The sequence below is a fragment of the Uloborus diversus genome, chromosome 3 (assembly GCF_026930045.1).
Source record: "Uloborus diversus isolate 005 chromosome 3, Udiv.v.3.1, whole genome shotgun sequence".
NCBI classification, from domain to species: domain Eukaryota; kingdom Metazoa; phylum Arthropoda; class Arachnida; order Araneae; family Uloboridae; genus Uloborus; species Uloborus diversus.
The window spans coordinates 142,664,951-142,688,273 of record NC_072733.1 but is presented as its reverse complement, the minus strand read 5'-3'; the positions used below and the strand labels follow the sequence as shown (position 1 = coordinate 142,688,273).

The following is a 23,323-nucleotide window of genomic DNA, read 5'->3' as shown; positions in this document are numbered from 1 at the left end:
TGCATATTATTGGGCATCAAAGGATGCCAACCTAAAACTGAAACTTTACACGTGCCGAAAGAGACGAGACGTTAATCTAATTTGAATAAAGAAGATTTACACTACATTACATTAGGAATGAGAAAGCTGTTGAATATTGTTTACCGATGGGTATCATATCCCCCTTCTCATTCAGTAATGATATTAAACTTCAAATTTTATACAATTTTAACAGATTCAACACTCATTTCTGAAATGGCTTTGCATTTATATATCGGATGATTTTCCTTACAGCAATGTCAATTATTTTTAAAATCGGATTTTATCATCAATTTTTTTGCTTTTATGCCTTGTTTCATGTCAAGTAAAACAAGGACGTTTTGGAAACATATTTTGATTTCTTTGGATATTTTCCAAACTCTGACAATGCTTTTGAATAAATTTAATAATTCGTCCCTGTTAGAAAATTCATTTGAATTCAGAGACATTTCATAACTTTTCTTGTTTCACTGTCAAGTATCTGAACAATTAATTAGCATCAGCTCTGTTAATTGATTTGCTTCTAAATTTAATAACTTTAGTGCATTCATGTTTTTAAAAATAGAATCATAAAAGTTTCTTTAAAATGTTGCTGATTCATATTGCACTCTTTCTAGATTTAAAATCCTATTTATGTGAATGTCTGCAATTAATCTTTTACTTTCATAATGTTCTTTCTTGGTTTTGATAAGCGAATCAAAGGTATCATCTACTGTTTGAATAAGCTTAGCTTCACCTTTCAAAGTAGCTCTTAAATAATGTAACTTTTGAACATCCTTCAACTTTTTGTTTTCTCCAATGAGTGAATGAAACTGGGTTTTAAAGTCACTCCAATCCTCATAATTGCCTGAAAATTCAGGTTTATTTATTTCAGGGAGCTTGATTTCCACAGCGAAATTAAATATGGTTTTAATATTATTACTTACGTTACAGTACTGTTCCACAATTTGAATCCTTAATTAATTTTGAGCCTTACCTCTACTTGGTCAATACTATCTGCTATTTCTTCCAGTTGTTGCAGGGATTCATCGAAATCTGTATCATCAGGTAACTCAAAATAAAGCAGTTGTTGCTCTTCAGTGTTCTGTCTTATAGAACGGATGGTCTCAAATTTTAGTTTTATCTCTATAGCACTGTCCTCATGCACGATGTAATCTTTGAAAACTGTTCTAATTTTGTTAGTTTTCCTTCAACGACTCCATGTTTCTTGTTGAGATGGGTAGGTATTTTGGTTTCGTTTGCCATGATTCTGGTAAGGCCTTGAATTTCTCCGGTTTGACGGACCAAACTTGTCCCTCGGTAGCTCAGGAAAAAAAACACAAAGAATGTGGACTGTATTCCTGAACCCAATAACTTTAATAACAAAAAATAATCACTTTCATCTCGGTGGTTGTTACACCAAGCGCACACACAAGCTTTGAATAAAGAAGATTTTCATTACATTAGGAATGAGAAAGCTGTTGAATATTGTTTACCGATGTCTATCATATCCCCCCTTCTCATTCAATAATGATATTAAACTTCAAATTTTATACAATTTTAACAGATTCAAAAATAATCCCCGAAAAAATCCACAAAAGGCCAGGCTCAATCTTTTACGTTCTGTTTTGTACGGTGATTCTCAATCGGAGATTTAACAAAGTCAATGGCCGAATGATTATCAATGTACATAGCAGATTTTATTTTACTTTTTCTAACAATACCCCAGAGTAAATGTTCATTTAATACACAGTCAAACCCTATTAGCTCTTTAGACGCTTCACTAAGGGCTACAAAGTCACTTTCCATAGTGGAAAGGCTAATACAGTGTTCTTTGAAGGTTCCCCATTCAATCGGCGCATTATCTAACCAAAAGTAACTGCCCCCCCCCCAAGTGAAGTTCGATCATCCCAATTAGCTGCGTAATCGGCGTCAGAAAAAGCTATCAATTGGATTCTATTACAATTTAAACTAAGCTTTAAATCTTTTGTTTGAAAAACATAACCCAAGAGTTTCAGTAGATCGTTACGATGAATGACACCAGGATTGCTCTGGAATTGACTGAAGATATTGATCGCATAACAAATGTCTGGTCTCGTTCTGCTCGCAATGAAAGAAAGACAACCCATTCATTTACTTACGATAATACTGAAATGAAAAGTATTCTTTGTCACAAAACAAAGTGAAGTTTTTTTAAAAAATGGCTAATGAGTGGGTGATGCTAGACAAAATTATTGCAATGTTCTACCTATTGATTTTATTGAATTGATGACAATTAAGAACTTGGAAATAAATGAGAGCACAGCATGTGTAAAACTTTGTTAAAAAAATTAGAAAGTTAAAAAAAAAAAATAATGAGAAAATTACATTTGTTAACTGTTTAAAATTGTATTTCTTTCAGCGACAAATTTTGTTGTTCCTATCATTAAGAGAGTCTTCTGATAAAGAAGATCTATACTTAGATTCAGTATACTTCAATATTGAAAACGTCTGTTCACTCTTGTAAGTGGATGCAAAAAAGAGAAAACATAGCTCTAGCATGAATTTTTAAGTTCTTAAAAGTCTTTTTCTGGTAGAGAACTGTAATAAAATGGAGCACATGTTTTCCCTGATGCCAGGAAATGTCCAATGCCAGGGGACTAACTAGAATGTGGCGCAGAGGAAAGAGATTTGTTCTCGGAAAGAGCAAAAATAGAGATGGGTGCTGCACTTGTAGTTAATGGTAAAAAATGATTAAAAAACTATTTAAATTAATGGTAAAAAGATTTTAAATAATTATTTGTAATTAAATATAATATCTCAATTTTATTTCCAACCAGACTGTGTCTGTTCCAAGAAATAAAGTTTGTAAGTGGGAAGGACAAAATCAATTCACGGCCAGATCCGGCCCACTGGCCGTAGTTTGAAGAGCCCTGGCTTAGGATTAGTATTTCAGTTTGATCTAAATCTGCCCCCCCCCCCTTTGCATGATTTTAAGAATTTTATTTGTTGTTACATGATGTTTAAGTTTTAGTGTATTTATGAATATTAATTTTGTTGTAACAATTGAAAAGCAACTAGCAACAGTAATACTAATAATTTTTCATGATAAAAGTGTGATTATATGATATTGTCTTGGTTTAAAACTCTTTCTATAAAACTGAGGTAAATGCAAATACATTTGCTTAAACATTCAATATTAAATATTTTTGGAGAAAGTATTATGAAGTAACATAAATGTATAGTCTTATTAATTAACTACTTATTTTCTCTTAGGCTGAAAATGGTACAGCTCTACATGAGGCAGCAATGTATGGAAAACTGGAGGTAGTAAAATTGCTTTTAGATTATGGTAAGCACTTATAGATTATGGTAAAGTTTATGGAGAACTTCTTTTGTTATGAAAAATATCCATTTTAATCTGATCCTTTTTGTGCAAATCAGAAATTTTTGTGATCATTTTTTCTCCTTCCTGATGGATAAAATTTTATTGAACTTTTGGCACATCCTAGATATTTTCATAATAAATTGAAAAAGTTATTTTAAGGAATGCTGAAGTTGAATTACTTGAACAAAGCTGTTGTTCAAAGAAATTACTTAAGTTTGACATATGGTCTAGAAATAAAGTAAATAGAAACATTTTAGTTTTAAGAATGTTCATGCATTTTGACATTGAATTTAAAAAGGTGTCAAAAGTTATAGGATATTTAATGCCTTTCTGTTGTACCTCTTAATGTATTACTAAACAATCCTGATTAAAATAATGATGTTTGAAAAAAAAAAAACTTTACATTTGTTCTGAGAAGCTAACTGGTGTTAATGCCTTTTGTTAAAATCACTTAATTTACCAATGTACTAAATAAATACTTTGTCGTCACATGTATTGCAAGATAAGGCTTAAAATAAATAGAAGAAAATCAGTTCATTCATATTAAGTTTGAAACTAACATTTATCTAGACAAGTAGGAACATGTTAAACCTTTTTGACTGGTGAAAATCATTAAATGTTTAGAAGGTCTGTTTATATTAATCCTTTCTCAGTCACCTTTTTATAATAGACATGCTTATTATATAGTAGATATATCACTTTTAGCCTTACAGAGTTTAAACACTGATCAAATTGTTCAAGAATTCTGAAATATTTTTTGGGAATTTTGACACCAAATCAGTTGTTGAAATACATAATCTGTTTTACTTGGATCATGAATAGCCTGTATGCATATTAAAGAATATATTAGTTTAAATGTCGATCTCTCAGCGACTTTTCTTCCATGCACGACTGATGCAGCAGCTAGCTGTCTGTCAATAACTTTTCTTTTGAATGGATGTAACTTATTTCCCAAAAAGCTTTAACTTTCATTAGTAAATTTGAGCTGTCTCAGGTGAAATGGAGGGGGTGTAGTTTCTAAAGTACACCTCCAAAGATGGTGTACTCTGGCAGGTCAAAGCCGACGCAGCTAAAGTTGAAATGTCTATCATAAAAGCAAAAATTATTTCTTGTTTTATTTGACATGCATCTGGAAATAAAAAAAGCGTGAGATTAGCCATCAATATTTTTTGTTCTGCATTACTTTTGCATTTTTTTTATCTTATAAGGTCCAACTAATGAATGGTTGAGATTTTTTTTTTAAATAAAAATATTTCGTCACTATACTATTATTTTAGTTTTAATGAAATCTTCTTTACTTCTTATTTTCATTTATTTTTCTCATAAGAAAACTATCAGGATTTTAATATTCTTGTACTACTATCAGTGTCTGCTCCTTGTTTGTAATACTGCATATTAGGGTTGTCCTTATTTTTGAAGTTGTAGATATTTTATACGACACCCCCTCAATTTGTTCCATTATACAAATAAATGATCCATGCAAAATTTTAAGTCAATCCATGAATATTAACACGTGCCCCTAGGGCCCCCTTTTTTGAGTTTTGAAGAAAAAATTGCGGATTCTCTCATTTTTATGTAAAAATATTCCTAGGTTTCATATTTAAAGTAATTTTGAACATCAATATATGTTGCTACTTCCAGACCAACCATTCTCTCACTTTCATTCTGTAAAATTTTACATATTACATAGGGTACAAGTACACCAATGGCCTTGGGACAGGCATAACGCTATTCGCGATCATTTCAAACCAAGCGACAGGGGAGCATTTCTTTCCACCAAGATGGACACAAGGGATTCTAAAGGCCATTAATGAATGATTTTTGACAACAACAAATTGCCTCCTCCAGGTTTTGGGTGTGTTGATTTAGAAAATGTTCTGTGTATGTAATAGGTGTGGCAAATAGAGTCACTAGGTTTCCATGCTATAAATATAAGTAATAACAATTATATTTTAATTCGCTGTTCTTTAGTTATATACTTAAATGTTTATACATTCTTATAATTTAAATTTTGAAAAATCCGCGATTACCCTACCATAAAAATAAACTCTATTTTCCATATCTAAAATATAAATTTTAAAAAATTCCAGATCGGAATAATGTAAAAATCTATACTTTAAACTGTCTTCTATTTCAGTACATAGTCCTTTATTATCATCAAATTCCTCTTGCATTTCACAAGATTTAGAAACCGAAATGGGTATCTATCCTAACCTGTTGAAACTTTTTTTCTATATCTGGTCTACCACAACGCAAAAAGGCTTGACAACTATTGAGATCTGCTTGCATTTCATCAATGTTAGACAAATGCCATATTAGGGACAAAGATGCTGCTCATTTATTAACAGCCTATGTAGATGCAATAAATTTAAATCCAAATAACCTTATGATCAATCGTACATCCCTTAAGGGAGCAAGAGGAAATCTTCGAGAGGTAAAATCAGATTTCATGAATTTAAATTTAGGTTTTTTTATTTATTCCCTGGGATACAAAGCTACATCCAAATGTAACTTTAAAAAAACGTCCGATATTCTTACCATGATAGCTTCAGGTTCCAATGTTGAACAGCTATTCAGAATTTCTGAGATATTTCTTTAGTTGTATATGATATCTTAGATGATTGCTCTTTATTGCTAACTGTTCAAGCTGTAGTGTTTTATACAGCGGCTTACAATACCGGCCATATAAATTGTGCATGTATTTTTTTAGAGCAAAAGCTGAACGGTGATATATTGCATTTGTATTGCTATCATCATGCACTTGAAATCATACTGTAGAGTGTCTTTAAAGAAGTTCTTGCCTTTCTTAGTTCTAGACTCGATATTCCATTATTAAGGCGCTTCAAAATTCAAAAATTACATAGTTGGATTCTCAGAGTTATATACAATTTCAATTATCTCCTTTTCCAAATATTCCTCTAAAATTTCACAATATTGGCTGTAGATTAGTGTCACGTATCCTTCTTTTTACACTGTAATTTTATCTCTTATGTGCAAGCGCAAAGTTGTCATTTAATTTTTTGCTTTCTACTTTCCTCGGAATTAACTTCATAACGTTTATCCTTGTGCCGAACTATTTTTTGGAATTTATCTAAAGATTGATCCTCATTATTACTTGACATATCTAGTATACCCAGCAAATCCAACTCCCAGAAACTTCTTAAATTTTCATCGGCAGAGTCCTGCTTTGTTGATGAACAATAAATTGACTTTCCTTTAGCACTCTCTCCAATAGAACCTGTAATAATCCTCCAAAAAAAACACTCTTGTATGATAATTTCTTCACTCGTTAATTTAATTCTATTAGGTCCTAATAAGTCATTAAATAATTCAGCTCCAATTAGTAAATCTATTTTATCCTGTTTGTTAAAATGGGGATCAGAATAAGTAATGTCACTCGGTAATATCACCTTTGACAAATCAAAATATTTATGAGGAGTTTCATGAGTAATTTTTGGAATAACGAAAAATTCTAAATGTCTATTGTGGGATTGTTTTGAGTTACATATTTTAGCTGAATATTTTCTTTTAACTGTTACAGCTGATCAATTTAATCGAGTAACAGTTGAGTGAGCCAACTTCTTTAAACCTAATAAATCTGCAAGCTCAGAGGTTATAAAATTTGATTCACTATTAGAATCCAGGAGACTTTGAGCACGAATAAATATACTATCTAACCTCTGTACATAAATAATTGCTGCAGAGAGCAATACTTGTTTAGATTTTACCAAAGAAGAAAAGCAATGATTCCTAACTGTTGGAGAATTTTATTTTTTCTCCTCACTCTCTTCCTTGTCCTTGACCTGATTTGACAGTTGAAAGTTCAAGGGTTGGTTTCAGATTATGGAAATGATTCAATGTATGATGTTTGCTTCGACATTCTTTGCACAAGTTAGTGCTTTTGCAATCTCAGAGTCATTGAGAATCGAAACAATTGAAGCACCAACCCTTGCTTTTAATTAATTTGACTCGTTGAACAACACTCATTTGTTGTTGCACTAAGCGCACACACAAGCTGCACTACATGGCACAAGCCTCCAACTCAAATGGTGCGCATGCAAAGCGCTCTCTGTATGATTTAGGTGCAAAACAGAAGCCAAATACTGAAAACATCAAAGCATCAAATTTACCCTCACAATTAAACTTTCTTTCTTTCTCTTTTGCTTCCTTTTTTTTAATTCAGTATTGAGAGAGTATTTCAAAACCCTCATTGTAATCTTTCACACTAGTCAGTAAACTTTAAAGAGTATCCCTTAGGCTTCTTGCTACAACTCATGTAAAGACATTGAGGGTTAAATTATTGCATAGTTATATTATAATTAAAGCCTAAATCAGATATATAAGGTCAGTTAAATTAATTATGAACATGCATGAATGGAAGCAAATTGCATAGCTACTGTTGTATTGATTTTTAAAAATAGACTATTGGTGACTTACTACTAGGCAACATAAGGGGAGGACATGCAGATATTTCAGCATATTTCGAAACAACTGTGTAGGTGTCATCATTATTTGAAAATAGCTCTGTGAAGCAAGTTATTTGTAATGTTTAGTGACCTTACCTTACAGTTTTCTCTCCAGCAGATCTGCAAATGCAATGTAGTTTCAACTTTTTATATGTCAAGTAGAATGCTACTAAAAATGTTTAGTTATGAATTTCACCTTCTTCATTTTTGCATGAAAGTTTCATTTTTCAAACTGCCTTCTATTGATTGCAACCTTCCCAGGAATAGAAATAGCTAAGCTTGTCATACTTCAGGGTTTATATGCCCCTTAAAAACTCTCCCAGTTGTCCTTCATTTAGGAATTTTTTTTGACAGTTTCTTCTAACTCTTGCATTTTGATGAGCTCTATTCTAAGTGTCATGGATTTCTTTCTAGATCAAGGTAAGGTAATTATTGCAGTTTCTGTGGTAAATGAAAACAGGATTTCATTCACTAGCAGATAGCCGTAAATTATGTTTTTTTTTTTTGTGTGTGTGTGTGCAGTTACTCTCAATCTTGGATATGATATAAAAAATTTTATTGCTCGAATCAATCAAAGGTGTTAACACATCTAAAGTCAGAATTTTATCACCAATTACCCAACTGGATCCTAATTCACTTCATTGTCTTGTGATGTATGCGCAATAATTTTCCTACTTCAAATACTTTATTTTAGTAATGTGTTGAGCTTATTAAAAATATTCTTATTGCTTGGAAAAAATATCATTAAGCAAATTTGTATGTAATTTGCCTTGTCACTTTGATGGATTTGTATCTTCTTTTTTTATAATCCTGTAGCTATACAATAAAGTAAAATTGTAGTTGTCTATGAGTTGTCATTATTAATTTAAATAGAGGTAATACAATTTTATTTGAAATACTTTTTTTAGGTATTGACCCTAGGCTTGTGAATCCTAGATCAGGGCAAACAGTATTTGATGTTTTAGTAGACTTAAATACTTCTATTGCCAAGCAAATTGAAGAAGTGATCAGAGGTATTGTTCATAAATGTTTTTTTTTTCTTAATCAAGTGGTGGAAACCCATATCAAGTGCCACTTAATGATTATATATGTCCCTCGCTCCTTCACTCTTCACCTTTTGCAGCTTGGCTCAATCATTTCTTAAAATATGTTCATATGGTATTTATATTCTCTAATAAATCTTGATTTCTCTCATTCAGTCTAATATACTCTATAATATGAATGTAATGGGGACTGAAAGGTTTTGCTTGATGTCAAGAAGGGTCTTATAATGTTTAAAAGGTTGTAAACAGGTTTTCTATGCTCCATTTTTGAAGTTAACTGATTAAAGATTTCTACTACTCAGAAATTCTTTTGTTGCGGACAAGTCCGGAAGTGATCAACCACGATTACTGAAGGCAGGCTGCATGTGCTAATTTTTATTTATTTATATTTTTGATGAGAAATTATTGTAGACAAAATTGCTTTGTCTCAAATAGTCAATTTAATGCTGTAGTTAATAAACAAAGTCTACTTTCATGAAATTAAGGATAATACTAAATAACTACAGCCGACCAATAAAAGTAAATTCAAGTTCAGAAGGCATGGTAAACCAGAATTTGTTATCTGTATAAAAAAACAGGGCACAAAAGCTCATGATTCATATGAAAATTCATGCTGTTTGATGCTTGATGAAAATAGTGTTTGGATGTTATAAAATTTTTTTCTCTGAAATTTTGTTTTGTTCTTACAATAATTAAGAGCAGACAATCGTGCATAGCTGCCAACTTGTACGATTTAGCTATACATTGTAAGATTTTCGGACATTTTCTACCATTGTACGGTCTTATGGCAGATTTGTACGATTTTTAGGTTTTGGGTTTTAATTTTACGATAAGTTGTGAATGGTTGAAGTTTCCTTTTACTTCCAGCACTTTTGATTGCAACCCCTAAATGCGTGATGTAAACGACGTTGAAAAAAAACACAAATTCTCTTCTGTTATGCTCTGTGCTACTCGTCTCCTAAAGACTTTCATTTGAAGCCAACATTTGGCACGATATCTCGGTTGGCAAAGCAGTTCAGTGCAGAATGATATGTTTTGCGGCCAAGCAGCAAGAAAGTACCAACATGATTGGTGGGGTTTTCCAGTGAGGTTCAACTGAATGGTGTGGAAAAAGCATAAATCTCTGAGGCGTTACGCATAGTGCATGAGGCATTTTGTCTGGCTATTATCACTTGCAGCGATGAATTTATTATGAGAATTACACGTGGTGTTCGAAAGTTTGCTATTCATTTAAGTTAAAATGTCTAAAGCTAAGAAATATAACCATATATTTCTGGAATGTTATTCGAATTAAAAAAATTGTGTGACGCCAGTGGTTCACTCAAGTACGAAAGGCTCTCTTTTACGATGCTATCTATTCTAACAATACGTCATAGCAATGCAGAGTGCGAAAGAATATTTAGTAGCATGAAAAACACTAGGATAGAACTGTGTACTTCTTTGTTGGATAACAGCATGGAGAACATTTTATTCTGTAAGAACTTACAGAAAAACTAGTGTTTTGAATAAGTTTTTGGTAGTTAATTTTTTAAAGCCCACAAAGTCAGCAACTTTTCAAAATTTAACTTCAAAGAAATAAAAGTTTATTTTATTTACTTGTTTTTAAATTTATTTATTTATTTATTTTGCTTATAAAAGCACAGATCAAGTAAAGGTAACGATTTGAAAATTTTATATTACTTTAAATTTCAATACTTTGCTTTATAATGGTCAAAAAAGCGTAGAAATATAGCCATCACGTGCATTGTAAGTTTTTTTAAGTTGGCAGCTATGATTGTGTACATACAATCGTGAATGAGTTGTTGGATGACTGGAAGCAGGTCTAAGTGTACGCCAGTGGCTGCTGCAATGGGTGCATCAAAGAGTCATCTCCTGATTAAAAAAAGCTGCTGAAGGAGAAAATGCTTTGCAAAAGCATGCTGGGGGTCGTGATAGGAACACTACACCTTTATACGATTATTTTTTTTGCCCTCATTATAAAAAAGGAACAGAAATTTTTATTCTGACCAGATAGCTGCAAACCTTGCAACAGCTACTGGTATTCATGTTTCTGCAAGAACCATCTCACATCAGCAGTCTCTCTTGCATGCATTGAAGCTTGTTTGTTGCATCCCACTTCAACCATGCTATTGTCGAGAGAGATTATGCTGGTGTAAGGAATAAGTTGATTGGAATCACGAATATCTATCTTGAAAGATTTTCTCCAGCAAATCTAGTTTCATTGTGAAAAGTGATTCTGGTCACCAATTACTGTGGAAAGAACATATTGGCAAAAATATTTGTGAACATGGATCAGTACGGCCCAAAGGTGATACATTCACTGTTATTGTTTTTAGCTACAGTTTAAATGCATGCAAGTATTATAAAATTTTTTAAAGCAATTGCCTACACTAGCATTGTTTTCTACCTATTTTGCTGATAATCAGCAAAATCTGCGTGTCCCTGCTTACAGTGCCGCCCTATTTTATGGATAATTAGGAGTTTACTGTATTCAGAATGTCGTGCATTCATTGTTCCTTAATGCTGCAAGATTTTTTTTTTTTTTTAAAGGCAAGGTAGAATAGAGCTTGTAAATTTTATAATTCTTCTGAATTCATCATCTAATTTGTTAAAGTGTAAAGTAAAAACCTCAAATAATGTTTAAATCCTTGTGGTGGAGTATTAGAGGCTCAAGTATTGTCAAATCAACTAGTTGCATAAGGTTTTAATTGAAGTATTGATTACATTTTTAAAATTTATTTGTTCATCAGTTTTAAGTTTCTTACCTTATTATTTATTTTTAAGCATGATTTGAACTTACAATATCACAAAAACCCACTTTCAACCATTTCAATAGGATATTAATGCAGCATCAGTAAAAGGAGACTTAATCTATTTAAAAAATGTACACTTAAACTTGGTTTCATATTATCTAAAAAGAATGTACTGTAACTACTTTTCATCCTATTTTAAATTAATCTGAATGAAAGTAATTTTCATGTTTTCTTTCCATGTGCTACTTTTATTTAGTTATTTTTATCAAATAGTCTTATTTCAGCGCATTAACTTCTTTTGATAGATCACATGACTTTGATGAAGCTGGAAATTGGCAGTAGTGAATCGATTCTGCAACCACAACCACAAGGATATCTGAATTCTGTCTTTGAACCCGTAACACCTGAACGGTGCAGTTTATCTGAAATTACTCCTCCAAGGCAATTTTGTTCACCCAGTCTTGATGACAGTTTATATGACATTCCACCACCTCCCAAACCTATAAATCAGAGCTCTCTAAGGTATATTTCTTTCTTAAAATGTTATATGTGGCTTTTATAAATTTTCTATTACTTTCTTTCATTAGAATTTAATTACTACTTTTTGCAATATTGCTTTTAACAGGGGAGTTTTTACAGCCTATTGTAAGCAAAAAAAAAACTTTTAATGAATTTGAAATGTTTAACCATATTATTCTGATAAAATGCTGAATGCAAGAGGGTCAATCCATACAGGTTCGACAGATGGGTGCGTTCGACCATTTTTAATTTCTTTGAAACTCATATCCCTAAAAGCTGCATATGAAAGATTTTTAAAACCACTCTTATTTTTTCTCTAAACTTGACCTTTGATTTTTTAGAGGTCATCAAAAGTGGTTTTCGTAATCAAAAATGAGACTTTTAGACCTTTGCATTTTGGCCAAAACCTATTTGAATTACATTTGTGGCAGTTAGTTTTACGCTTTGATGTTAAAGTGTATAAGATGATAGGTTTACATGCTGAGTTACGTGGCTGTAACTTAATAATTAAAATAATGGCAACAGGTTAAAGTTCAAGGTCATATGTAAAAATTTTACTCATTTCAAAGGGGGATAACTTGTGTAGGGGAAGAAAACACAAAATGAAATAAGGCAAAAACTAATCACTGGAACCATGCTAATTACAATATGTAACTGTTGCTGTGTGTTTGTTTACCCTTTATAGATTACAGTCCCTCAAAAATCAGAAAAATGACAAAAATGACATTTTTAGACCCCTGTAAACCAAAAGGGAATGGAATTAAAAATAAAATTTCCTGGCCAATTAAATATTCTATTTAAGTACTGTACATGTTCTATGCATTGTTTTGTATATTTGGTTTGTAAATAAGATGCAGGTCTTTGAAATTGAGGACTTAATTTGAAATTAGAAATATTTGGACATGAATGAGTAGTTCATACTTGATTGACAGCTTTAGTAGTTAAATTATACTGTACAGATAATCAACACACATAAAATTTCAATATATACAAACATACTCTCTGTACATTAACTTATGTAACTTGCCTAAACACATGCGAAAACATTATGTACATAGTTAAAAGGGGAAAAAAAGTGCGTTTTTCATTTCTTTCTTCAGTGCAGTTTTAAGAAAATGAACTCACACAGTAGTACTATAGTTCTGGTGGTGACACAGTATGTGGCATACTGAAATACTTTACTCAAATACACAACAAAAATAGAAAGAACTTTGTTAATTTTGTTTAAGCTCGAAACGGATATCAACTTGAGAGATGAATGGCATTTCTGTGCAATATCACTTGGTAATGGACAATGTAACGGAATCAGAGGAACCGCAAAACGAATTGATACTACTAATACTAGCATGCAAAGAACTACTAGAAGTCACATTTTAATTTCTGCAGAAATGTATTGGGGAAGGTGGCCCAAAGCAGGTAGGTCACCCAAAGCGGTTATGCCTTCGTATCCCTCCCCCTCATAGTGTGTTAGCAGCGATGAATACGTATGTCAGTTTATCCGAACATCCCGAGTTATCATCAGTCCCAGGGAAGCAACAGTTTTGTAACTTGTGATTAGTCGAAGACCAGCTTATTTTTTTATTGTCAATAATATTAACTTATTCTGAGACTATCCACCTATAAACTGCGATGGTCTTTCCGTTTTTTAATTATTAATTTAAGGTTATAATTATTGAAATAAAAAACATGCCTTCAGGTTTTTCACATGTTTGTTAAGTTTGATAATAAATAGATATTGAGTTTGAAATAATACAAAAATCACTTTTTATTTTGAAGTTCAAGAACCCTGCTAGGAAATAAAACTGAAATTGAACTGAAAAATGAAAAAAACCGATTAAAATCCAAAAACTACAATTTTTGAGCGTTCTTCGAAAACCTACCCACTTTGGGCCACCCTCCCCTACCTTCTGCATTTTTGCTACTAAACATTGCATACATTCTTGTGAGCACTCAGTATATTAAACTAGCTGAAAAAAAATGCTGCAAGAAAGGTTTGACTCGGATAATAAAATTCCCAAAACAATATCTAATCACTGCTTTATGCCACCCTATTTAAATATTACAGTAATATTATTGTCCCCTAGCAATAGGTATAAAAAATGGTGTGTTACTAAAAAGACTATCAAAAGAAGATGCCCATTATTGTCAAAAGACTTATTACATAGCTTGTGTTGATCACTAAATTTAGAACCCCTGTCATTGTCTTGGTCCTGGTACAGTTTCAAAGTATCAAATTATGAATATGCCTTGGTAAAACATTCCAAAACGCCATATACTTGAGTCACCATTACAGCTATAAGACTACTATGTTAGTTCATTTTTCCAAAACTACACTCAAACAAAAAATAAAAACACATCTTTTAAAATTTAAATTTTGTTAATGTTTTTGCATATGTTTAAGGCAAATTGGATATTAGGGTGGTTCAAAAAAACTTTTTTTCAGCTACAGTCCAGAGCACCCCCTTTTTTTTTACACTTACTAATAGTATTATGCTGTAAAAATTTTAGCTCCTTACTCAAATTTTAAGCTGGTGCTCAATGACCTCTTAATTTAACATTAGCCATATCATAGAAAATGCCATAAGTTGAGAAATATTTAATTTTCAAAGCTGTTATTTTGTAAATAATTATTTTATTGCAATGTATATGAATATTTCTAGAGTATATCATAATATGTAGCATTGTTTTTTCAGTTCGATATATGTTTTAACCCCTCTCCTTATGCTATTGAAGTTTGGGGGAGGGGGTTGAACATCCTCTTTCAGTGGAAATAGGAAGCTAAAATTCTTCCAGTATGTTGCTATCCACAAGTCTAAAAATATTGAGGGGTGTCCCGTTACCTAGGAGAAACTTTTTTTTTACATGTAATTTTGAACCACCCAATTGGACATGTTAATGTACAGAGCGTATGTTTGTATATACAGTGCAGAACCTTTTATCCGGGAACCAAAACACCAAGAAACCAGAAAACCGGCAACCTTTTGCCTATTTTCCCGCCGTTTTTTAAAAATATGCATTTTTGGCAATTTTTGAAGAACTAAGCATTTTTTTGAAATACCTAAAAGAAAATGAGCGGTTTCTTAATAAATACCATATTACTCATCTATAACTCGGGAAAATGTTTACAAAAATGAGCTTCAAAGGGTTGTCATTAACGCAGGGGGAAAATTTCCGGAATATTTTCTTGAACTAAAAAGTACACACGTAAGTCTGAAATTTTTGTGTTTTATTCCAACTGAAAAACTAAAGAAATGAATATTGTCACATTATAATGCAATATTTTTTTGAATGGCCTTTAATTAAAACCGTTTAGAGCAGAAGTGACGTCGCAAAACAGCGTGAAACGCCGCGATTCTCGAATTTTCCGGATAGTTGATGGTGGAAACTATAAATCGTTAAACACAAGACTGTAATAAGGATGCAGGAACTCATAAATTAAATTCCAATTGGTATTAACTTAATGTAAAAGCAATAGTTATCAATAATCGCTAACGCCAAACCTTTACAAAAAAAGGGCAAAAAAAAAAACGCGTTCATGAAAACAAAGTCTCCTCATACACTATAGTAGAAGAATCGCTCATTTACGTTCAAAAACTTGTTTCGTGCCCTTCCCTTCATTCTCTTTTATTTAAAAACATCGAAAATTGGTGTTTTTCTTTCCTTTTCGAAATGAGTGTGAGGGTCTCAGGTCTTATTAAATAACTTAAGGTTTTTGGTGTTTAAATTATTCTCTCAGGAGTAGTTTTTAATGTTTCGATATTGATAAGCATATCTGAACTGTTTTCTTCTTATTTTAATACGTGTTACTATTTATTATAGTAATTTAAGTATTATAAACAATCGGCCAAAAGCTCTTTTTAGCAATCCAGAATACCGGGAAATTCAGATATCCAGGATAGCTATGGTCCCGAACTTCCCGGATAATTGGTTCTCTACTGTATTAAAAATTTGTGTGTGTAGATTTTCAGTCTAGCCCATATATTAACTACTTAAGCTGTCAATCAAGTATAAACTACTCATTCATGTCCAAATATTTCTATGTTATCAGATTAAAATAATTATTTTTATACTTACACTATGTTTTTTCAGTATAACGTATGGAGCACAATATACGAAATTCAAGAAGGTGCAATGAAGTTTTTGCGCGTTCTGTTGTAGCGTGTGAATTAACTAGCAAACTTGCTCAATTTCAAAGACCTGTATCTTTTTTACAAACCAAATATACAAAACAATACATAGAGCATGTATAGTACTTGAATAGAATATTTAATTGGCCAAGAAATTTTATTTTTAATTCCATCCCCTTTTGGTTTACAGGGGTCTAAAAATGTTATTTTTGTCATTTTCCTGATTTTTGAGGGGCTGTAATCTATAAAGGGTAAAAACAAAACACACAGCAACAGTTACATATTCTTATTAGCATGGTTACAGTGATTAGTTTTTTGCCGTATTTAATTTTGTGTTTCCGTCCCCTATGTAAGTTATCCCCTTTGAAATGAGTAAATTTTTACATATGACCTTGAAATTTAACCTGTTGCCATTATTTTAATTATTAGGTTACAACCACGTTACTCAGCATGTATGACTCTCATCTTATGCATTTAAACATCAAAGTGTAAAATTAACTAAACGTAATTCAAATAGATTTTGGCCACAATGCAAAGGTCTAAAAGTTCCCTTTTTGACTACAAAAATCAGTTTTGATGACCTCTAAAAAATCAAAGGTCCAGTTTAGAGAAAAAATATAAGTGGTTTTAAACATCTTTCATATGCAGCTTTTAGGGATATGAGTTTCAAAAAAATTAAAAATGGTCAAGCGTACCCATCCTTCGAACCTGTATGGATTGACCCAAGAATCAAATGTTTGAATCGTCACTGAGATTGTAAAAAATCTTTTTAAATCATAGTTTTTGCTCTTCAATTATTTTTCTGGTTCATGATACATCAAAAGTTACAGAACAATTAGTTTAGTATTTCTATAGAAATTCCAAAAAATGTTTATTATTGAGTGTCTGGTTGCTTTTGGCTGTAGAATGTAGGTGGCAGTTGAAATTCATTCAAATGCTTGTTTTTTCTTTCTTTATCTCAGTCTCTTTTTTACTGACCATGTATACTATTTTTATTCAAAACAATTATTCATAAGATTATTTTGTAGGATGAACAGTATGAGTTCACTCACATCTTCACACTCTCAAGATTCTTGTTTTGATCAAACATCCTGTGGTAGCTGCAGTCCTTCAAAATGTGATCCATCAGAATCATCTGTGTTTGAAAATAATATTTATCAATATGTGGAAAGTGACAGTTTGTATTATGAAATTCCCCCTCCCCCATCTTTTTTTTCAACTAAACGGTTTTCTGATCCTTTGCAACAGTGCCCTCACTATGAAACAATATATGGTCGTGATTGTAAAAAAGGTAATTTTTATTACTTACTTTACTTGATTTAATTAGTTTATCTTTGACATACATATGGACTATAGTTTTAAACGGATAATTGTTTGTGCTTAAATTATCTGTGTAAACATAAGAGGTGTTTATTTGATACATGTAAATGCTTGCATCGATTTTCATTTCATAATCTTTCTTTACTTTGCATGCATAACTTTAGAGTATATAAACCAAGCTGAAATCAGAAATATTTATGCTAACACTTTTTTTCATTTTATTTCATAAAAATTATTAAAATGCATAAATTTTTAAGGTTTTATTAGTTTGCCACTTGGAAAAAATTATAAAGACACACATTTATTTTGAGACTGGGAACAAAAATTTACATATTAAGTCCTATCAAATAATCATTTACAATAACCCAAAACTGTTACCCAGTAAGATTGTTCACTTTATCTCGTTCTTCATCAGGCCGAACAGCACACAACTCTCTGAAGGTGAAAAGTGACAAATTGTTGCTTACAAAAATGTAGAATGAGTGGGCGTGAAATTACAAGTAAGGTAAACATATCTGAAACAGTAATTTATAATTTTTTTGAAGAATCCAAAAGAGTACAGCAAGAAAAAGCATACAGGTAAGCTTCCCATCTCTTACTAAGTGCCAGAAACGAGCAATGGTTCATAGAGATTGCTTAAAAAAAAGAGTTATACTCAATCTAAAGATAAACAAATGTACCTTGCACTAACCGAACAGTGCATAACGTTATGCACAATAATTCCAGTATTGCACATGCTAAACTACAGTCACATTCACCATTCACAAAGCTTCAAAAAAAGCTTTGATTTTAATTCGCTAAGAAACACGTTTCTTTTTGGTCTCGATGGAAATATGGCATATTTTCTGATGAAAAAAACTTTTATTTGGACGGACCAGATGATTTTCACCTTTACTGGCATAATTTGCAAAACAAAACCTTTTTTTCAAAACGATAATTAGGAGACAGTTTTGTGATGGTGTGTGGGCGGCAAGTTTTGCAGCTAATGGAGCACCACCGATTGTGTCTATTCAAAATCCCTTAAATTCAGAATCGTATGTTTATATGCTAGATGAATTTTTTTTACCCCTGAAGCACCCCTTATCATAGGTGGTGACTATTTGTTTCAGAAAAACAATGCAAGTTGCCATGTGTCTTGTGGATCACATTCATGGTTTGAGGCCAATTTAGTGAAAAGTCTGGACTGGTTCACAAGAAGTCTTTATTTAAACCACATCGAGAATCAGTGGGGCGTTTTAACTAAAAATGTGTCTTAAAATGGGACACAATATGCAAATAAAGATTAACAAGTCTCAACTATTGAATTGGAGTGTAAAAACATTTCTAAACAAACTTTAATTGAACTTTCTGAGTCAAGAAATGGGTGATTGATGAGGGAAATTGAATATAAATTTTTTTCGGAACATATTTGTTGATGTCCTTATAATTTTTTCAATGGTTCATCTAATTGCTTCAATTTGTGATTTAACAAGTATAATTTAATTTAATTGCATACTAAGAGGTTTCTATTGCTTCCTAATTACACATAGTAAATTATGTAATTATGTTTGATTTTGTTTGCAGTTGATGATTACTTTCATACATAACACTCATTTTTCAACATGTCCTTATAATTTTTCTATAGCTATACTGCTCTCATGTTACCACCTGGTTAACAAATTCCAAATCTTGATGAGTTTGTGGTTATGTTCATGTTATTCCTCATTGTTTTACATGAATTTTACATACATAGGGCTTTGAAATTATACGAATCATTTGTGGTAACCCTGCATCTATCTGTTTCATATAAGTAGGGTTGCACTTTTTTTCAATCATACAAATCATTATCACTTGGTTTTATGATAATTCATCATAACCATTGCTATAAACAATCTGGCTCTAATAAGATAACAATGTACTTGCATACAATATTTTGCATAAAATTTGCTGTAAACCAAATATTCAGATTTTATTTTAATGAAAATCATTTCATTGGTCATTCATGCTAGCAGTCTTTTATAATATGCCAATTATTTTCCATAGTTAATATAGTAATCAGCCTGCAGAAATAAAATTCCTCTTGTTAACTCATTGGGGGAAAAAAAAAGACACTGAAATTTTGCAAAACTTGTAAATGTGGCATGTATCCTCCCTAATTTGACCCATAATATGACAAACATTTCATATAATAGCAGCTATCATGCCAAAGGACTGTTTTCCTTCAGTTCTTTTTCGTTTGGAAGTCCTGTTCCAAAGGACTTCCAGCGATAATAATGTTAGAAAGATTTAAATCAAACTTATTTTAGATTCACTGTCAAAAATACATTTTAAAGTTAAAAAGAGTTAGACTTAATAAATCATTAAATGTTTAAATATTTTTAAAGCTGTTTGAGAAAAAAATAAGTTTTCAAATTAGTTTTGAGGCACATTTTGTAATATTTAGGGGAAATTCTTATCTTTAATCCTGCAAAAGAAAAAAAAACTGTTTAGAAAACAAAAATATTTAAATTTCAAGTTGGGTTGGTCAAGTTGGGACTAGTTATGAGCATCCAACCAGTAATGAACAGGTTTATCCAGTATTGTCAATATCATATTTATAATCGATATTCCAGTAACACCATCAATGAAATCTCAAAATACAGTGGTGGACATAATTATAAACTGAAAAAAATTTTTTTTTGGTTTAATTATAGCTTTACTCAATTTAACTTTTTTTCACTAAAGTAAAGATGAATGGTTAAAAGAATAGTTCTAAAACTAGTACAACACATCAGTTAAATTAAAAAGTTAATGAAGTTAGAGAATTTAATATCATTACGTACTTTTATCATTACGTGAAACCTGGACGAAAGTAAAAATTCAAAAGTAAAAAATCCAGGATTACAATAAAATTTTCTTCGAAAACGTTGATTTAAAGCTATCAAATGAATAAAGGTTGCCATCAATGATTGCTAAATATTTTGTTTTTCAAAATTAAGGAGAAACATTTAAATGCACTGCTGGACAAAGTTATAAACTCAAGACCTTTTTCATTTTTTCAATCATAATTTATCCCTGCTCAATTTAATTTTTTATTTAATAAAACAAATAACGCAATTTAAATGCTCAACTTTAATATATAAATAAACTTTAAGGGCTCTTGTGCATTATATTCTAAGTTTTGGATTTTCTTGTCATTAGCTACTGCTTATTCCCTTTTTTTTCTTTTTCATTATGTCAAACAAAAAAAAATGCAACTGAAAAAAAAAACATTTATTTTCATTTCAGACGATGTTTTCTCCTCAGTTTAATTTTTCTTTATTATTCAAGTAAAACTTTTTATCGTCTGAATTTCATGTTCAGAATGATTTGAGCTTTTTTTAGCGCAAGTTTTCATTCTGTCGAGTTAAGTTCTTCGTGCTTTGGTATTCATTGAGTTTCGAAATGCCTCAAGGTTTAAAACTTACAGAGCAACAAGTAGGAAAAATTGTGGCCTACAGAGATGCTGATAAAACCCAGCGCCAAATTGCCTATTTAGTTAAATGCTCCCAATGGGCAGTAAAAAACGTACTGAAGGATCCCCCAAGTTATGGAAAAAGAATTAGGACGGGGAGGCATTCGAAACTAACTGAGAGAGATCGAAGTTATATTTTACGCACAGCGTCAAACACTGAAGCTTCTTCCAGCAAAATTCTGAAGACTTTAAAACTCAAGGTGAGCTCTAGGACAGTTAGAAGAGTTCTACAACAAGCTCAGAATATGAAGTGGAGAAAAATGAAAACACAGCCAAAACTGGAGGCTCAACATATTGCTAAAAGACTTCAGTTTGCACAAAGACATATGTCTTGGAAAGAAATGTGGAATACAGTTGTTTAGTCCGATGTAAAAAATTTCAATTTGTTTGGTCCAAATGGCTTAAGATACTATTGGAATTACATTTAAAAAAAAGAGCAACATATATTTAGCCGAAACTTTGGTGGAGGCTCTGTAATGGTTTGGGCTGGTTTCTCTCAGCATGGTAAAGCAGGATTGGCATTTCTTAATGGAAGACAGAACGCTAAAGATTACCAGTTAATCCTGGAAGATCATCTCTTACCTTTTGCTTATCTGATTCCTGGAGGTAACTGGTTATTTCAGCAAGATAACGCGAGTGTACACACAGCGAAAAGAACAAAAGAATGGTTCAAGCACTGGGGTATCAAAGTTATCGAATGGCCAGCTCGTAGTCCGCATCTTAATCCGATTGAAAATCTTTGGGGTACCATGGTTCGCAAAGGTTATCATGATGAGCACCAGTACCAAACCACAGAGGAATTAAAAAGGGCAATACTTTCAGCATTGAACCATATGCCACAGCAGCTGTTGGGAACTCTTGTGAAATCTATGCCCAGCCGCATATTCGAAGTAATTCAGAAAAATGGTAGCCTAACTTGTTTTTAAAAGTTAGTAGTTTACACTAACGGCTAGATTTTATGCAGTGTTAATTTTTAAAACATTTCAAATATTGATATTTTTTTCATCCATGTTAATAGCAAAATTACGTTTTCATAAATCTATGCTTTTGTTTTACTAAAGTAATTGCAAATGTAACTTAATTAAATTTAAAAAACTTAAATTTTGTCAGCTTATAATTGTGTTTATGCAGTATCGTAAGTTTGTCATTTTGTAATTCAGCATTGGTTCATTTTTGGATGTTAAATGATTAAGTATTTGAATAAAATTCTACCAAACTTCAGAGTTTCTTACTTTTAAGTTGATACTTTTGTCCAGGTTTCATGTGTTATTAAGGTATTAAAGTTGAGAATTTTTTAAATTAAATTATTTATTTTATATTTTTTATGAGTTATATTGAACTTAGGACTGTTTAGTCAGTTATTTATCTTTACTGGAACAAAAAATTTTTTAACTGAGTTAAATTATGATTGAAAAAATTAAAAAAAAAAGTTTATAATTTTGTCCAGCGGTGCTTTTATATGTTTCTCATAATTTCCAAAAACAAAAGTTTTAGCAACCACTGATGGCAACATTTATTTATTCTATGGCGTTAAATTAACATTTTTGAACGACACTTTCTCATAATCCTGAATTTTTTACCTTTGAGTTTATACTTTTGTACAGGTTTCACGTAATGATAAAATATTAAATTAGCAAATTTTCTAATTTCCTGAACTTTTTAATTTAATTGATGAGATGTACTAATTTTAGAACTATTTCTTCAACTATTCATCTTAACTTCAATGAAAATAATTTAAACTGAATCATACTATAATTGAAACAAAAGAAAAAAAAAATTGAGTCTATAATTTTGTCCACCACTGTATTATCTTTCAAGAACACCCACTACATTTTTCCAAACAATAGTTTTATCTACAGTGTAATTTATAATGTTAATGCTTCTCCGATGGTGAATTTTCTTTGCATTTTAGGGTTTGATGGAATTATTTCTTAAGGATCTGAAATTGCTGTATTTTTTTTATTTATCAGATTAAAATTTTATTGTTACATACTCATTCTTTAGCTTTTTTTCAATCGTATGCATATATATTTGGTAAAAATCCTTTCAAGCTAATGTTCCCAAAACTAGTGAATTAAAAGTAAGTATTTTAGATATGGGCTCATAAGACCATAGTTAATCTTTTGGCCATTCTTACTCAAAATTATTATTTAGAATTGATGATAAAACCTTAGTTAAATTCCACAAATGATTAATAAAAAGATGTAGCAGTAGAGTGGTTTGATTTATTGTCATTATCTCTCTTACTGTTTTCATGGA

The 23,323-nt window shown here is 31.4% G+C and overlaps 1 protein-coding gene across 1 annotated transcript in view; it reads left to right on the top strand.

Moving 5' to 3' along the window:
* The first annotated feature begins 3,286 nt into the window (after positions 1-3,286).
* Positions 3,287-23,323, top strand: part of LOC129218970 (ankyrin repeat and sterile alpha motif domain-containing protein 1B-like) — a 101,158-nt gene continuing 81,121 nt past the window's right edge. The window contains exons 1-4 of the mRNA XM_054853289.1: positions 3,287-3,328; positions 8,739-8,843; positions 11,932-12,148; positions 17,301-17,563. Of these exons, the coding sequence (XP_054709264.1) occupies positions 11,937-12,148; positions 17,301-17,563 (475 nt within the window). The 5' untranslated portion in view covers positions 3,287-3,328; positions 8,739-8,843; positions 11,932-11,936. The remainder of the gene's footprint in view (positions 3,329-8,738; positions 8,844-11,931; positions 12,149-17,300; positions 17,564-23,323) is intronic.